The sequence below is a fragment of the Staurois parvus genome, unplaced genomic scaffold, assembly GCF_062004578.1.
Source record: "Staurois parvus isolate SC_StPar_1 unplaced genomic scaffold, SC_StPar_1.0 ptg000704l, whole genome shotgun sequence".
In the NCBI taxonomy this organism is placed as follows: Eukaryota; Metazoa; Chordata; class Amphibia; order Anura; family Ranidae; genus Staurois; species Staurois parvus.
In genome coordinates, this window is record NW_028318500.1 from 3,207,766 (window position 1) to 3,227,117 (window position 19,352).

Below are 19,352 nucleotides of genomic sequence, written 5' to 3' on the forward strand. Positions count from 1 at the left end.
TACATCTGTGTTGCATGGAGTCAACCAACTTCTGGCACCTGTGAACAGGCATTCCAGCCCAGGATGATTGGACTACATTCCACAGTTCTTCTCTATTTCTTGGTTTTGCCTCAGAAACTGCATTTTTGATGTCACCCCACAAGTTTCCTATTGGATTAAGATCCAGGGATTGGGCTGGCCACTCCATAACATCAATCTTGTTGGTCTGGAACCAAGATGTTGCACGTTTACTGGTGTGTTTGGGGTCGTTGCCTTGTTGGAACACCCATTTCAAGGGCATTTCCTCTTCAGCATAAGGCAGCATGACCTCTTCAAGTATTCTGATGTATTTAAACTGATCCATGATCCCTGGTATGGGATAAATAGGCCCAAAACCATAGTATGAGAAACATCCCCATATCATGATGCTTGCACAACCATGCTTCACTGTCTTCACAGAGTACTGTGGCTCGAATTCAGTGTTTGGGGGTCATCTGACAAACTGTCTCCGGCCACTAGACCCAAAAAGAACAATCTTACTTTCATCAGTCCACAAAATGTTGCGCCATTTCTCTTTAGGCCAGTCAATGTGCTCTTTGGCAAATTGTAACCTCTTCAGCACATGTCTTTTTTTCAACAGTGGGACTTTGCGGGGGCTTCTTGCAGATAGCTTGGCTTCACATAGGTGTCTTCTAATTGTAACAGTACTCACAGGTAACTTTACACCTTCTTTGATCTTGCTGGAGCTGATTGTTGACTGAGTCCTTGCCATTTTGACTATTCTTCTATCCATTCGAATGGTAGTTTTTCGCTTTCTTCCACATCTTTCAGGTTTTGGTTGCCATTTTAAAGCATTTGGGATCATTTTAGCTGAGCAGCCTATCATTTTCTGCACTTCTTTATATGTTTTCCCCTCTCCAATCAACTTTTTAAGCAAGGTACGCTGTTCTTCAGAACAATGTCTGGAACGACCCATTTTCCTCAGAATTTCAGAGAGAAATGCACTATAACCAGCATGTACAACATTTGCTGCTTTCCTTCCTTAAATAAGGGCAATAATTGCCAGCTGTTTTTCAAAGAATGAATGACCTCACTAATAGAACTCCACACTGCTATTATTTTGAACATGCCCCTTTCAATTAGTGATTCAATTACACAGAATCAGCAGCATGCATGTCATGACTGTTGGGTCTGTTGGATTTCAATTACTCTACTACACCTGCTAGTAAATTATTTGCCATGTAGAAATATCATTTCTACCAAAAACAGTAATTGATCAGGTTAGTGATGTCTGACTGCTATTATTTTGAACACAACTGTATAACAAAAAATGTTAATGTGCCAAAAAACTAATATGTGAAACTTATTCTCTCACCATCAAAATTAAAAATACATACAGTATATAACGTGCACCAAATACATATTAAATCTCATTGAATATATACCATTTATCCATATCCACTAATACATAAGTGACAATGTGTCCATCAAGTAAAAATCACTGTGTTTAAACATCCATAAATAAATGTGCAAAAAAGTCCTTATTGTTATCTTTATAAATATCCGTGTTTGTAAACACCACCACACTGTGTAAAATCCACCACCGAACAAATTAAATGAACTCACCAGAGCTCTATGCTGGTACTATTATAAACCAGCTGATGAGCAGTGGCTCTGGGAGCAACAATCTGAAGGAATGCCAAAAGCCTCTACAACTCTGTGGATTAATCCTCGTATATGTATATAACACCGTATGCATATCTATCAGTTGCATCAATTGGTGTCTATGGGTGCACGGTCATCAAATAGTAGTGAGACACAACAATCATGAATGAAACAATGAAGATTATAGTGGTGGTGTTTGCATAATCCTATGTACACTATATGGCCAAAAGTATTGGAACACCCCTCCAAATCATTGGATTCAGGTGTTCCAATCACCTCCATGGGCACAGATGTATAATATCAAGCACCTAGGCATGTAGACTGCTTCTACAAACATTTGGGAAAAAATGGGTCGCTCTCAGGAGCTCAGTGAATTCAAGCATTGTACAGTTATAGTTTGCCACCTGTGCAATAAGTCCATCCGTGAAATTTCCTTGCTACTAAATATTTCAAGGTCAACTGTTAGTTGACACAGAAGTTGTCAACTGTCCGTACAGCCAATAGCTAAAGACCTCCAAACTTTGTGTGGCATTCAGATTAGCACAACAACAGTGTGTACAGAGCTTCACGGAATGGGTTTACATGGCCGAGTAGCTGCATCCAAGCTTTACATCACCAAGTGCAATGCAAATAGTCAGATGCAGTGGTGTAAAGCACACTGCCACTCGACTCTAGAGCAGTGGAGATGTTTTTGCTGGAGTGATGGATCACTCTTCTCTGTCTGGCAATCTGATGGATGTGTGTGGGTTTGGCCATTGCCAGGAGAATGGTACTTGCCTGACTGCATTGTGCCAAGTGCAAAGTTTGGTGGAGGGGGATTATGGTGTGGGGTTGTTTTTCAGGGGTTGGGCTTGGCCCCTTAGTTACAGTGAAGGGAACTCTTAAGGTGTCAGCAAACCAAGACATTTTGGACAATCTCATGCTCCCAACTTTGTGGGAACAGTTTGGGGATGGCCCCCTCCTGTTCCAACATGACTGCGCACCAGTGCACAAAACAAGGTCCATAAAGACATAGATGAGCGAGTTTGGGGAGGAGGAACTTGACTGAACTGCACAGAGTCCTGACCTCAACCCGATAGAACACCTTTGGGATAAATTAGAGCGGAGACTGTAAGCCAGGCCTTCTCATCTGACATGATTGCCTGACCTCACAAATGCACTTCTGAAAGAATGGTCAAACATTCCCATAGACACACTCCTAAACCTTGTGGACAGCCTGCCCAGAAGAGTTGAAGCTGTTATAGCTGCAAAGGGTGGGCCAACTCAATATTGAACCCTACGGACTAAGACTGGGATGCCATTAAAGTTCATGTGTGTGTAAAGGCAGACGTCCCAATACTTTTGGCAATATACAGTTGTGTCCAAAATTATTCAACCCCCACTGAAATTGAGTGTTTTGGCCAGTTTGACATTGCTTTTGATCATTCAGTCATCTTGCTTACATTTACATTAAAGAGGCACTTGTAGGTCAGACAAATATAACATAACAGTTATAATGAAATAACCACAAATGTCTTTTCTGTGCTCACAGCATTATCAGTTTTATTCAACCCCCAAGTGACATTCAATCTTAGTACTTAGTACAGCATCCTTTTACAGTTATAACAGCTTTTAAACGTGAAGCATAGCTTGACACAAGTGTCTTGCAGCGATCTACGGGTATCTTCGCCCATTCTTCATGGGCAAAGGCCTCCAGTTCAGTCACATTCTTAGGCTTGCGCACTGCAACTGCTTTCTTTAAGTCCCACCAGAGGTTCTCAATCGGATTTAAGTCTGGTGACTGCGATGGCCACTCCAAAATGTTCCAGCCTTTCCTCTGCAACCATGCTCTAGTGGACTTGGAGGTATGCTTGGGATCATTGTCCTGTTGAAAGGTCCAACGTCTCCCAAGCCTCAGGTGTGTGACGGACTGCATCACGTTTCCATCCAATATCTCCTGGTACTGAAGAGAATTCATGGTACCTTGCACACGCTGAAGCTTCCCTGTACCTGCAGAAGCAAAACAGCCCCAAAGCATGATTGACCCTCCACCATGCTTCACAGTAGGCAAGGTGTTCTTTTCATCATAGGCCTTGTTCTTCCTCCTCCAAACATAGCGTTGATCCATGGGCCCAAACAGTTCTAATTTTGTTTCATCAGTCCACAGAACACTATCCCACAACTTTTGTGGTTTGTCCACATGGCTTTTGGCATACTGCAGTCGACTCTTCTTATTCTTTGGAGACAGCAAGGGGGTACGCCTGGGAGTTCTGGCACGGAGGCCTTCATTACGCAGTGTGCGTCTTATTGTCTGGGCTGAAACTTCTGTACCCACATCTGACAAATCTTTTCTCAGTTCCTCAGCAGTCACACGGGGACTTCTCTCCACTCTACGCTTCAGGTAGCGCACAGCAGTCGAAGTCAGCATCTTCTTTCTGCCACGACCAGGTAGCGTTTCAACAGTGCCCTTTGCCTTGAATTTGCGAATGATGCTTCCTAAGGTGTCTCTTGGTATGTTTAACATCTTTGCAATCTTCTTATAGCCATTGCCCTTCCTGTGAAGAGAAATCACCTCTTCTCTTGTCTTCCTGGACCATTCTCTTGCCTTCACCATGTTTGTAACCACACCAGTAAATGTCTAGAAGGAGCTGAGTATCACAGTCATTTTAAAGCTGCCTAATTGGTGCTTATTATGCTTGATTGCTGCTCGGTGACATCCACAGGTGTTTTCAATACCTGATGGAAAGCACCTGTATGAACCTCTGTTCTTCAGAGTGGTAGTCTTTAAGGGGTTGAATAATTGTGGCAATGAAGAAACCACATAAGAACCATTTACTACTGTATTACATAAACAATTGATGTCATTTTAGTTGCATTTGGGTAGTTACAACGTCCTTGTAGGATTTGATTCTGAATACAATTCCAAATGTACACTATAGTCCCTAAACCCCTTTACAGCATTGGGGGTTGAATAATTTTGGACACAACTGTAGTGTATACCGCACATCCATCATGAGCAGCCCCCACGATGGATGTGTGGTATACTACAAATTATTTTGTGTTATATACAGATGGTGAGATGTAGGCATAATATCATGGCATCATTTTTCTTTATCCAATTGAATATGTGTCATAGAATTCAAGGAAATAAATGTGTAGGGACAAAGTGTGTTTACAAATTTCAATATCATTCAGATTAATATAAGTAAGCTAAAAATAATTAAAATACAATGTAGAAAAGAATATATGAATTTAAGTTTTGACAGTAGATACGCTTTAACCTAAAAACTAATATTTCAGTCATAACTGAGATGTGCTAGCCTATTATATCTCTCCGACTTTATAATGATGGCCCTTTTTTTCAAAGTTTTTGCCTCTGTTTTCAAGTACAGTTGACTTCCTTCTACTAAAAAGTGAATGTCGCCATTACAAAAACTACATTAACAATCCAGCAGTCAGAGTGAGACCCCCTTGTAATTGCTGTACTACATGCAGTCCTAGGTTACTAATGCAAAGATCTCACCATCATAAAGACACATAAAATTGTTAGTTGATTTAAATTATACCTGTTCTCTAAGAAATATATAAGATGTTGGACCTCTTTTGGAAAATACTAATTGCCAGGGTTCCCAGAACTAGTGTCCCCAGGTTTCCCCTCTTTTCCTGTTCTGATGACCATCCAAAATTTGGAATTTTCTTTCACTTTCACTCTTGTGATAATGGTAAACAGTACAAATAGAGATGGTAACTCTCCCTAACAGGAACATAGACAATAAAAACGTGACAAGTTTTCTAATCCTTCTCTCCAAAACTAAAAAAATGTCTTTAGTTATAGTTTTATACTTTTTCTTAGATATACTGTATTTCTTATGGATTTCTCTTAAAATGTTTTAACCTTGTTTATTCTGTAACCCTCGGTGCACACTATTGTAGGCCATGCGGCCCACATTTGCTCAGGCACAGCAGCCCATTCATTTGAATGGGCTCCTGTGCTGCATTTCCTGCAGGAAAAAGTTGCATGCACCTTTCTAAAAATGCAGCCACAGGGAAACAGCATGGTCTTTTTGACCATGTGGTTTCCATGCGGTTCCCGCACCATAATCACACTTCGGGCTCAGATGTGTGGGGGTGCCATTCATCTGAATGGCACCCCCATGCATCTTGCAAAAGCAGGGCTATTTGGCTGCAGGTGGTTACGGGTACGGGAGCAGGTGCAATTCCTGCAGGCGGTTGTGGGATAGTGTGAACTGCGGGTAAATGATGTATTTACTTTTCAGGATTTGGGCTGAACATCCACTCTCGGTATGCAAGTGAAATAGCAGATAAAAAGATGCGTGGCTTTACTAACACCAGTATCTCTATATTTGTGACAACGGGGAAACTGACTGGGCAAATTCTTGGGCTAAGGTAAGTGAATCTTTTACAGTAGATAGCTTTCATGTGTTTTAATTATTTGTTATACTGTCAGATGGAATTCAATTTATTTTATTATGTGAGGGTATTTTGGGATATACAATATATACATTTTATAGTTTTGTTTTCTATGCTTACCTTTAGGGAGGTCCTAGGATTTGAATCAATATGGCCTCTTCTCTTGTCTGCCAGTGGGTTCTGGGTAGAGATGAGCGAAGTATTCAAAAATTCGATTCGACTGATTCGGCGAATTCGTTGAAAAATTTCGATTCGAGTCGAATATATTCGCTGTGAATTTAACTTAAAAAAGGGTGTTTCTAGGCTTCAGAGAGACTTAATATTAGTGCTGAACACTGTACCTTTAATTTAAATGCCCTTGGAGTCTGCTGGGGAAGAGAAATAATACTGTCAGGCAGTATGACATGCAGATGAGTGCCGTCGATCTTAGAATCACCGCACACTTCACTCATTTGGGCAGTCACGGGGCCAAAACCAGAGTGTGGAGCCACAGTGTGGCGGTGGAGGCAGCAGCAATGGGAGGCCATACAGCACCCTATGACAAAAATGGAAACCACCAGCAGTGTGAGGAGACCTGAAAGTGGCACATGGCAGAGTGTGGCGATAGAGACAGCAGCAATGGGAGGCCGTACAGGGACCCATGACACACTCTGGACCTGGCAGCAGCATGAGGAGGCGGTACAGGGGCCCATGGCAGATTACGGGCCTGGCAGCAGCATGAGGAGTCGGTACGGGGGCCCATGGCAGATTACAGGCCTGGCAGCAGCAATGGGAGGCCGTACAGGGACCCATGACACAATCTGGACGTGGCAGCAGCATGGGGAGGCGGTACAGGGGCCCATGACAGATTACGGGCCTGGCAGCAGCATTTGGAGTCGGTACGGGGGCCCATGACACACTCTGGACCTGACAGCAGCATGAGGAGGCGGTACAGGGGCGCATGACAGATTACGAGCCTGGCAGCAGCAACTTGGACAGGAGGACGTTCAGTTTCTGCACCGTCTGGTGCGTGCTCGCAAACTGTTGTCTCTTGGAAACGGATTCCAAGAAAGACTGCTGACGGAATCCGTGAAGAGGAGTAGCAGGAGAAGGAGCATCTGAACGAGCGGAATATGCCAACAAGCGACAACAGGGGCCCATGGCAGATTAGGGGCCTGGCAGCAGCTATGGGAGGCCCGTAATCTGCCAGCACCCTATGACAAAAAATGGAACCCACCAGCAGTGTGAGGAGACCTGAAAGTGGCACATGGCAGAGTGTGGCGATGGAGACAGCAGCAATGGGAGGCCGTACAGGGACCCATGACACACTCTGGACCTGGCAGCAGCATGAGGAGGCGGTATATAGGGGCCTATGGCAGATTAGGGGCCTGGCAGCAGCTATGGGAGGCCCGTAATCTGCCAGCACCCTATGTCAAAAAATTCTACACACCAGCAGTGTGTGAGACCTGAAAGTGGCACATGGCAGAGTGTGGCGATGGAGACAGCAGCAATGGGAGGCCGTACAGGGACCCATGAGAGACTCTGGACTTGGCAGCAGCATGAGGAGGCGGTATAGGGGCCCATGGCAGATTAGGGGCCTGGCAGCAGCTATGGGAGGCCCGTAATCTGCCAGCACCCTATGACAAAAAATGGAACACACCAGCAGTGTGAGGAGACCTGAAAGTGGCACATGTTTGGGGCATGATTCATGGCGGATTTAGTCAGTTGTGTCAGGAACTGGTGGTTTGAAATCCAGACTAATCCACGCCTGATTCATTTTCACAAACGTCAGTCTCTCCACACTTTGGGTGGACAGTCGTGTCCTCCGCGGAGTTGCAATACCTCCTGCCGCACTAAACACGCGCTCCGATGCCACGCTACTGGCCGGGCATGACAGCCTTTCAAGGGCAAATTCAGCTAGTTGGGGCCAAAGGTCAAGTTTCGTTGCCCAGTAGTCAAGGGGATTGTCTACCTCGGTTGGCAGGGTGCTGTCCAAGTAGGCCTAAGCCTGTTGTTTGAGGTCCTGCTCCAGGTCCACCTGATGCTGCTGCTGCTGCTGCTGCTGCTGTGGCTGGTTAGTAGTTTCCTCACTGCGCTGGTGAAAAAAGCTACTCATCATCGACTGCAGACTGAGGCAGCCGCTGCTGGTGGAGCTGCCACTGCTCCTACCACCCCACCCCTCCCCTGCTGCCATGGCAGCGGAACGCGAGCGCACAGGGCCCACAGTGTCTGAGGATGGACGTTGGCGCAGACAGGCAGAGACCAGCTGACTACATAGGTGGTTTTTATAGTACGTTATTTTGGCCTCCCTCTCAGCAGGTGTGAAAAAGGCCACCATTTTTGAACGGTAGCGAGGGTCCAACAAGGTGGACAGCCAAAAGTCATCCCTCTGTCTGATGGTTATTATTCGGCTGTCGCTACGCAAGCAAGCGAGCATGCTATGGGCCATTTGTGCCAAGGAATGCGAGGGACTCCCTGCCTCCATCTCCACAGCATACTGCCACGGTGCGTCTGGGTCCTCTGTCTCCTCCTCCTCCTCCTCCTCTACCAGATGCTCCTGCTCCTCCACTCCTGTCCGCTGAGTGGAAAAACCACCCATTTCACTCAATAATTCCTGAGCACCAATGTCCTCCTCTACCTCCTCCTCTTCTTCCTGTCCTGCCCCCACAGGGGTCATGTGGCGTTGAGATCTGTGCGCCACGTCTACCGCACCCTGACCAGCCATTGTTAACAGCATTTGTTCCAGGACGTGCAACAGAGGAATGACGTCGTTCATCCCATAGTCCTGCCGACTCACGAATAGCGTGGCCTCCTCAAAGGGCCTGAGCAAGCGCAGGTGTCACGCATGAGCTGCCAATGGCTGACATCTAAGTTACACAGGGAATACCTTTATCCGCTTTTAACATCAGGAAATCTGTGATGGCCTTTTGCTGTTCGTAAAGGCGGTCTAACATATGTAGGGTTGAATTCCACCTTGTTGCAACGTCACAGCATGAGGAGTCGGTATAGGGGCCCATGGCAGATTAGGGGCCTGGCAGCAGCTATGGGAGGCCCGTAATCTGCCAGCACCCTATGTCAAAAAATTCTACACACCAGCAGTGTGTGAGACCTGAAAGTGGCACATGGCAGAGTGTGGCGATGGAGACAGCAGCAATGGGAGGCCGTACAGGGACCCATGAGAGACTCTGGACCTGGCAGCAGCATGAGGAGGCGGTATATAGGGGCCTATGGCAGATTAGGGGCCTGGCAGCAGCTATGGGAGGCCCGTAATCTGCCAGCACCCTATGTCAAAAAATTCTACACACCAGCAGTGTGTGAGGAGACCTGAAAGTGGCACATGGCAGAGTGTGGCGATGGAGACAGCAGCAATGGGAGGCCGTACAGGGACCCATGAGAGACTCTGGACCTGGCAGCAGCATGAGGAAGCGGTATATAGGGGCCTATGGCAGATTAGGGGCCTGGCAGCAGCAATGGGAGGCCCATAATCTGCCAGCACCCTATGTCAAAAAATTCTACACACCAGCAGTGTGTGAGGAGACCTGAAAGTGGCACATGGCAGAGTGTGGCGATGGAGACAGCAGCAATGGGAGGCCGTACAGGGACCCATGACAGACTCTGGACCTGGCAGCAGCATGAGGAGGCGGTATATAGGGGCCTATGGCAGATTAGGGGCCTGGCAGCAGCTATGGGAGGCCCGTAATCTGCCAGCACCCTATGTCAAAAAATTCTACACACCAGCAGTGTGTGAGGAGACCTGAAAGTGGCACATGGCAGAGTGTGGCGATGGAGACAGCAGCAATGGGAGGCCATACAGGGACCCATGACAGACTCTGGACCTGGCAGCAGCATGAGGAAGCGGTATATAGGGGCCTATGGCAGATTAGGGGCCTGGCAGCAGCTATAGGAGGCCCATAATCTGCCAGCACCCTATGTCAAAAAATTCAACACACCAGCAGTGTGAGGAGACCTGAAAGTGGCACATGGCAGAGTGTGGCGATGGAGACAGCAGCAATGGGAGGCCGTACAGGGACCCATGACAGACTCTGGACCTGGCAGCAGCATGAGGAAGCGGTATATAGGGGCCTATGGCAGATTAGGGGCCTGGCAGCAGCTATAGGAGGCCCATAATCTGCCAGCACCCTATGTCAAAAAATTCTACACACCAGCAGTGTGTGAGGAGACCTGAAAGTGGCACATGGCAGAGTGTGGCGATGGAGACAGCAGCAATGGGAGGCCGTACAGGGACCCATGACAGACTCTGGACCTGGCAGCAGCATGAGGAGGCGGTATATAGGGGCCTATGGCAGATTAGGGGCCTGGCAGCAGCTATGGGAGGCCCATAATCTGCCAGCACCCTATGTCAAAAAATTCTGCACACCAGCAGTGTGTGAGGAGACCTGAAAGTGGCACATGGCAGAGTGTGGCGATGGAGACAGCAGCAATGGGAGGCCGTACAGGGACCCATGAGAGACTCTGGACCTGGCAGCAGCATGAGGAAGCGGTATATAGGGGCCTATGGCAGATTAGGGGCCTGGCAGCAGCTATGGGAGGCCCATAATCTGCCAGCACCCTATGTCAAAAAATTCTACACACCAGCAGTGTGTGAGGAGACCTGAAAGTGGCACATGGCAGAGTGTGGCGATGGAGACAGCAGCAATGGGAGGCCGTACAGGGACCCATGAGAGACTCTGGACCTGGCAGCAGCATGAGGAAGCGGTATATAGGGGCCTATGGCAGATTAGGGGCCTGGCAGCAGCTATAGGAGGCCCATAATCTGCCAGCACCCTATGTCAAAAAATTCAACACACCAGCAGTGTGAGGAGACCTGAAAGTGGCACATGGCAGAGTGTGGCGATGGAGACAGCAGCAATGGGAGGCCGTACAGGGACCCATGACAGACTCTGGACCTGGCAGCAGCATGAGGAAGCGGTATATAGGGGCCTATGGCAGATTAGGGGCCTGGCAGCAGCTATAGGAGGCCCATAATCTGCCAGCACCCTATGTCAAAAAATTCAACACACCAGCAGTGTGAGGAGACCTGAAAGTGGCACATGGCAGAGTGTGGCGATGGAGACAGCAGCAATGGGAGGCCGTACAGGGACCCATGACAGACTCTGGACCTGGCAGCAGCATGAGGAGGCGGTATATAGGGGCCTATGGCAGATTAGGGGCCTGGCAGCAGCTATGGGAGGCCCGTAATCTGCCAGCACCCTATGTCAAAAAATTCTACACACCAGCAGTGTGTGAGGAGACCTGAAAGTGGCACATGGCAGAGTGTGGCGATGGAGACAGCAGCAATGGGAGGCCGTACAGGGACCCATGACAGACTCTGGACCTGGCAGCAGCATGAGGAGGCGGTATATAGGGGCCTATGGCAGATTAGGGGCCTGGCAGCAGCTATGGGAGGCCCATAATCTGCCAGCACCCTATGTCAAAAAATTCTACACACCAGCAGTGTGTGAGGAGACCTGAAAGTGGCACATGGCAGAGTGTGGCGATGGAGACAGCAGCAATGGGAGGCCGTACAGGGACCCATGACAGACTCTGGACCTGGCAGCAGCATGAGGAAGCGGTATATAGGGGCCTATGGCAGATTAGGGGCCTGGCAGCAGCTATGGGAGGCCCATAATCTGCCAGCACCCTATGTCAAAAAATTCTACACACCAGCAGTGTGTGAGGAGACCTGAAAGTGGCACATGGCAGAGTGTGGCGATGGAGACAGCAGCAATGGGAGGCCGTACAGGGACCCATGACAGACTCTGGACCTGGCAGCAGCATGAGGAAGCGGTATATAGGGGCCTATGTCAGATTAGGGGCCTGGCAGCAGCTATGGGAGGCCCATAATCTGCCAGCACCCTATGTCAAAAAATTCTACACACCAGCAGTGTGTGAGGAGACCTGAAAGTGGCACATGGCAGAGTGTGGCGATGGAGACAGCAGCAATGGGAGGCCGTACAGGGACCCATGAGAGACTCTGGACCTGGCAGCAGCATGAGGAAGCGGTATATAGGGGCCTATGGCAGATTAGGGGCCTGGCAGCAGCTATGGGAGGCCCATAATCTGCCAGCACCCTATGTCAAAAAATTCAACACACCAGCAGTGTGAGGAGACCTGAAAGTGGCACATGGCAGAGTGTGGCGATGGAGACAGCAGCAATGGGAGGCCGTACAGGGACCCATGACAGACTCTGGACCTGGCAGCAGCATGAGGAAGCGGTATATAGGGGCCTATGGCAGATTAGGGGCCTGGCAGCAGCTATAGGAGGCCCATAATCTGCCAGCACCCTATGTCAAAAAATTCAACACACCAGCAGTGTGAGGAGACCTGAAAGTGGCACATGGCAGAGTGTGGCGATGGAGACAGCAGCAATGGGAGGCCGTACAGGGACCCATGAGAGACTCTGGACCTGGCAGCAGCATGAGGAAGCGGTATATAGGGGCCTATGGCAGATTAGGGGCCTGGCAGCAGCTATAGGAGGCCCATAATCTGCCAGCACCCTATGTCAAAAAATTCTACACACCAGCAGTGTGTGAGGAGACCTGAAAGTGGCACATGGCAGAGTGTGGCGATGGAGACAGCAGCAATGGGAGGCCGTACAGGGACCCATGACAGACTCTGGACCTGGCAGCAGCATGAGGAGGCGGTATATAGGGGCCTATGGCAGATTAGGGGCCTGGCAGCAGCTATGGGAGGCCCATAATCTGCCAGCACCCTATGTCAAAAAATTCTACACACCAGCAGTGTGTGAGGAGACCTGAAAGTGGCACATGGCAGAGTGTGGCGATGGAGACAGCAGCAATGGGAGGCCGTACAGGGAGCCATGAGAGACTCTGGACCTGGCAGCAGCATGAGGAAGCGGTATATAGGGGCCTATGGCAGATTAGGGGCCTGGCAGCAGCTATGGGAGGCCCATAATCTGCCAGCACCCTATGTCAAAAAATTCTACACACCAGCAGTGTGTGAGGAGACCTGAAAGTGGCACATGGCAGAGTGTGGCGATGGAGACAGCAGCAATGGGAGGCCGTACAGGGACCCATGAGAGACTCTGGACCTGGCAGCAGCATGAGGAAGCGGTATATAGGGGCCTATGGCAGATTAGGGGCCTGGCAGCAGCTATAGGAGGCCCATAATCTGCCAGCACCCTATGTCAAAAAATTCAACACACCAGCAGTGTGAGGAGACCTGAAAGTGGCACATGGCAGAGTGTGGCGATGGAGACAGCAGCAATGGGAGGCCGTACAGGGACCCATTACAGACTCTGGACCTGGCAGCAGCATGAGGAAGCGGTATATAGGGGCCTATGGCAGATTAGGGGCCTGGCAGCAGCTATAGGAGGCCCATAATCTGCCAGCACCCTATGTCAAAAAATTCAACACACCAGCAGTGTGAGGAGACCTGAAAGTGGCACATGGCAGAGTGTGGCGATGGAGACAGCAGCAATGGGAGGCCGTACAGGGACCCATGAGAGACTCTGGACCTGGCAGCAGCATGAGGAAGCGGTATATAGGGGCCTATGGCAGATTAGGGGCCTGGCAGCAGCTATAGGAGGCCCATAATCTGCCAGCACCCTATGTCAAAAAATTCTACACACCAGCAGTGTGTGAGGAGACCTGAAAGTGGCACATGGCAGAGTGTGGCGATGGAGACAGCAGCAATGGGAGGCCGTACAGGGACCCATGACAGACTCTGGACCTGGCAGCAGCATGAGGAAGCGGTATATAGGGGCCTATGGCAGATTAGGGGCCTGGCAGCAGCTATAGGAGGCCCATAATCTGCCAGCACCCTATGTCAAAAAATTCAACACACCAGCAGTGTGAGGAGACCTGAAAGTGGCACATGGCAGAGTGTGGCGATGGAGACAGCAGCAATGGGAGGCCGTACAGGGACCCATGACAGACTCTGGACCTGGCAGCAGCATGAGGAAGCGGTATATAGGGGCCTATGGCAGATTAGGGGCCTGGCAGCAGCTATAGGAGGCCCATAATCTGCCAGCACCCTATGTCAAAAAATTCTACACACCAGCAGTGTGTGAGGAGACCTGAAAGTGGCACATGGCAGAGTGTGGCGATGGAGACAGCAGCAATGGGAGGCCGTACAGGGACCCATGACAGACTCTGGACCTGGCAGCAGCATGAGGAGGCGGTATATAGGGGCCTATGGCAGATTAGGGGCCTGGCAGCAGCTATGGGAGGCCCATAATCTGCCAGCACCCTATGTCAAAAAATTCTACACACCAGCAGTGTGTGAGGAGACCTGAAAGTGGCACATGGCAGAGTGTGGCGATGGAGACAGCAGCAATGGGAGGCCGTACAGGGACCCATGAGAGACTCTGGACCTGGCAGCAGCATGAGGAAGCGGTATATAGGGGCCTATGGCAGATTAGGGGCCTGGCAGCAGCTATGGGAGGCCCATAATCTGCCAGCACCCTATGTCAAAAAATTCTACACACCAGCAGTGTGTGAGGAGACCTGAAAGTGGCACATGGCAGAGTGTGGCGATGGAGACAGCAGCAATGGGAGGCCGTACAGGGACCCATGACAGACTCTGGACCTGGCAGCAGCATGAGGAGGCGGTATATAGGGGCCTATGGCAGATTAGGGGCCTGGCAGCAGCTATGGGAGGCCCATAATCTGCCAGCACCCTATGTCAAAAAATTCTACACACCAGCAGTGTGTGAGGAGACCTGAAAGTGGCACATGGCAGAGTGTGGCGATGGAGACAGGAGCAATGGGAGGCCGTACAGGGACCCATGACAGACTCTGCACCTGGCAGCAGCATGAGGAGGCGGTATATAGGGGCCTATGGCAGATTAGGGGCCTGGCAGCAGCTATGGGAGGCCCGTAATCTGCCAGCACCCTATGTCAAAAAAATTCTACACACCAGCAGTGTGTGAGGAGACCTCAAAGTGGCACATGTTTGAGGCATGATTCATGGCGGATTTAGTCAGTTGTGTCAGGAACTGGTGGTTTGAAATCCAGACTAATCCACGCCTGATTCATTTTCACAAACGTGAGTCTCTCCACACTTTGGGTGGACAGTCGTGTCCTCCGCGGAGTTACAATACCTCCTGCCGCACTAAACACGCGCTCCGATGCCACGCTACTGGCCGGGCATGACAGCCTTTCAAGGGCAAATTCAGCTAGTTGGGGCCAAAGGTCAAGTTTCGTTGCCCAGTAGTCAAGGGGATTGTCTACCTCGGTTGGCAGGGTGCTGTCCAAGTAGGCCCAAGCCTGTTGTTTGAGGTCCTGCTCCAGGTCCACCTGATGCTGCTGCTGCTGCTGCGGCTGGTTAGTAGTTTCCTCACTGCGCTGGTGAAGAAAGCTACTCATCATCGACTGCAGACTGAGGCAGCTGCTGCTGGTGGAGCTGCCACTGCTCCTACCACCCCACCCCTCCCCTGCTGCCATGGCAGCGGAACGCGAGCGCACAGGGCCCACAGTGTCTGAGGATGGACGTTGGCGCACAAAGGCAGAGACCAACTGACTACATAGGTGGTTTTTATAGTACGTTATTTTGGCCTCCCTCTCAGCAGGTGTGAAAAAGGCCACCATTTTGGAACGGTAGCGAGGGTCCAACAAGGTGGACAGCCAAAAGTCATCCCTCTGTCTGATGGTTATTATTCGGCTGTCGCTACGCAAGCAAGCGAGCATGCTATGGGCCATTTGTGCCAAGGAATGCGAGGGACTCCCTGCCTCCATCTCCACAGCATACTGCCACGGTGCGTCTGGGTCCTCTGTCTCCTCCTCCTCCTCCTCTACCAGATGCTCCTGCTCCTCCACTCCTGTCCGCTGAGTGGAAAAACCACCCATTTCACTCAATAATTCCTGAGCACAAATGTCCTCCTCTACCTCCTCCTCTTCTTCCTGTCCTGCCCCCACAGGGGTCATGTGGCGTTGAGATCTGTGCGCCACGTCTACCGCACCCTGACCAGCCATTGTTAACAGCATTTGTTCAAGGACGTGCAACAGAGGAATGACGTCGTTCATCCCATAGTCCTGCCGACTCACGAATAGCGTGGCCTCCTCAAAGGGCCTGAGCAAGCGGCAGGTGTCACGCATGAGCTGCCAATGGCTGACATCGAAGTTACACAGGGGAGTACCTTTATCCGCTTGTAACATCAGGAAATCGGTGATGGCCTTTCGCTGTTCGTAAAGGCGGTCTAACATGTGTAGGGTTGAATTCCACCTTGTTGCAACGTCGCAGATCAGGCGATGCTGTGGAATTCCGTTCTGCCGCTGCAGCTCAAGGAGGGTGTGCTTTGCGGTGTAGGAATGGCTGAAATGCATGCAAAGTTTACGTGACATTTTAAGGATGTCTTGCAGTGGGATGGTGGATTTTAAGAACCGCTTGACAACCAGATTGAACACGTGAGCCATGCATGGCGCATGGCACAACCTTCCTTGACGCAGAGCAGACACCATGTTCTTTCCGTTGTCGGTCAACATGGTTCCGATTTTCAGTTTGCGCGGAGACAGCCATCTGTCGATTTCTCTGTTCATTACACTCAGAAGTTCCTCCCCTGTGTGACTACGTTCGCCAAGGCATACCAGGTGCAGAACAGCGTGACAGCGTTGCGCCCTGCACATGTGATATGCCGGTCGGGTAATGGGACTTGGCACGGGGGTGGCGGCTGAGGACACGGCGGAAGAAGAGGTGGTAGAGGCGGACATCTTTGCCGGACCAAGGACGTGCAAACGTGGAGGCAAAAGCGGCGTGACCTGTCCAAGTTGCTGGTGCGGCTGTGACGGCACCACGTTCACCCAGTGGGCCGTAAATGACATGTACTGTCCCTGACCATAGTTACAGCTCCACACGTCGGCGCTGCCGTGCACTTTGGCAGAGACCGACATGCTCAAAGACTGGCCCACCATGTCTTCTACATGTGAATGCAGGGCTGGCACTGCCTTTTTGGCGAAGAAATGACGGCTTGGCACTCTCCACCGCGGCGCGGCACAAGCCATCATTTCTCTGAAAGGTGCTGAGTCCACCACTTGGAAAGGGAGGGACTGCAGCACCAGCAACTTGGACAGGAGGACGTTCAGCTTTTGCACCGTCGGGTGCGTGCTCGCAAACTGTTGTCTCTTGGAAACGGATTCCAAGAAAGACTGCTGACGGAATCCGTGAAGAGGAGTAGCAGGAGAAGGAGCATCTGAACGAGCGGAAGATGCCAACGAGCGACAACTCCCCTCAGCAGAGGTGTTGGAGCCTTGACTGGCTGATGGAGGGCGATTGACGTCGGGTGACGGAGCAAGTAACGGAGCGGGTGATGGAGCGGGGGCTGGGGCGGGCAGAACCGCCGTATCTTTATCACGGTTTTCCCAGGCCACCAAATGGCGACGCTGCATATGCTGCCGCAACGCTGTAGTCCCAACATGGGCCCCCTGGCCACGCTTGACTTTCTGGCCACATAGTCGACATACGGCTACGTTTACTTCCTCGGGCGGCTTGACGAAAAATTGCCACACCGCCGAGTAGGAAACTTTGCCCCCGATACTCCTCACTGGCTGACTGCTGCTTCCTCCGTGCACACCGGCACCACTAATGGCCGTGGTGGTAGGCTGCAGTGGAGCTGGTGCTCTACTCCGTGGACGTTTGGCTCCACTGACACTGCTGCGACCCTGCTGCTGTCTCCTGGGCAACCCACCGACTGTTTTGCTCGCTGCCAAGCTGCCACCCTCTTCTCCTGATGATGCGGAAGAAATTGCCTGATGACGACGAGGCTGCCAAGTGCGATCAACCTCCTCATCATCAAGTAGGGTCTCCGCCTCACTACTAGCCCCCTCGGCTGCGTCTGGGTCAGGAGACAGACCTGTCTCTAGACCGGCTACCGAGCCACTCTCCTCGCCACTACTTCTTCGCCTGGCTGCTGAAAAGGCGGATGTCTCCCCCCGTTCCTGACCGCCCTCTGTTAGCTCTTCCTCACTGTACAGTGGGGCTGAGCCCACAGCATGCGATACTTCGCTTGGTGAGGGAACACCAAAGGACAGGGGCAGGTAGAGGACACGTGATTTCAGTGGGCTTGGTCCCGGGCCATGCCAACTAACGGTTGTGTCTGACGTACCCACCGACCGTTGGCTGTAGGTGTCAGAGGTGACCTGGGAAGAGGAAGACGACCGAGCCAACCAATCGACGACGGCAGGGTTGTCGGTGGAGACACGACCGCTGGATGACACCGGGAGCACTGGCCTCTGGCTGCGAATAGTGCTGCCTCGACCCCTTCCTCTGCTGCCACGTCTGCTCGCTCCTAAAACATTGCCTCCTCTGCCACTCCTCTGCATGTTGTCTGACATACTCTTTAATTAAACGATTATGTGTCCCTGAGTAACAATTCTGTGTCCCTGAGTAACAATTCTGTGTCTGTGCGAGTAACAATTCTGTGGCCCTAAGTAACAGTTCTGTGGCCCTCAGTAACAATTCTGTGTCCCTGATTAACGTTTCTGTGGCCCCAAGTAACAGTTCTGTGGCCCTCAGTAACAATTCTGTGTCTGTGCGAGTAACAATTCTGTGTCTGTGCGAGTAACAATTCTGTGGCCCTAAGTAAAGTTTCTGTGGCCCTAAGTAACAATTCTCTGGCACTCAGTAACAATTCTGTCTGTCCCTGAGTAACAATTCTCTGGCACTCAGTAACAATTCTGTCTGTCCCTGAGTAAAAATTTTGTGGCCCTAAGTAAAGTTTCTGGGGCCCTGAGTAACAATTATCTGGCACTCAGTAACAATTCTGTCTGTCCCTGAGTAACAATTCTCTGGCACTCAGTAACAATTCTGTCTGTCCCTGAGTAAAAATTCTCTGGCCCTAAGTAAAGTTTCTGGGGCCCTGAGTAACAATTATCTGGCACTCAGTAACAATTCTGTCTGTCCCTGAGTAACAATTCTCTGGCACTCAGTAACAATTCTGTCTGTCCCTGAGTAAAAATTCTCTGGCCCTAAGTAAAGTTTCTGTGGCCCTGAGTAACAATTCTCTGGCACTCCGTAACAATTCTGTCTGTCCCTGAGTAACAATTCTCTGGCACTCAGTAACAATTCTGTCTGTCCCTGAGTAAAAATTCTGTGGCCCTAATTAAAGTTTCTGTGGCCCTAAGTAACAATTCTCTGGCACTCAGTAACAATTCTGTCTGTCCCTGAGTAACAATTCTCTGGCACTCCGTAACAATTCTGTCTGTCCCTGAGTAACAATTCTCTGGCACTCAGTAACAATTCTGTCTGTCCCTGAGTAAAAATTCTGTGGCCCTAATTAAAGTTTCTGTGGCCCTAAGTAACAATTCTCTGGCACTCAGTAACAATTCTGTCTGTCCCTGAGTAACAATTCTCTGGCACTCCGT

General features: G+C 50.3%; 1 protein-coding gene across 1 annotated transcript in view; it reads left to right on the forward strand.

Annotated features, from left to right (window-relative positions):
• The window catches only part of LOC149445917 (solute carrier family 2, facilitated glucose transporter member 11-like), a 75,816-nt gene that overhangs the window by 19,279 nt on the left and 37,185 nt on the right, over positions 1-19,352 (forward strand). The window contains exons 5-6 of the mRNA XM_089653170.1: positions 5,901-6,030; positions 6,181-6,238. Coding sequence (XP_089509296.1) covers positions 5,901-6,030; positions 6,181-6,238 — 188 coding nt within the window. The remainder of the gene's footprint in view (positions 1-5,900; positions 6,031-6,180; positions 6,239-19,352) is intronic.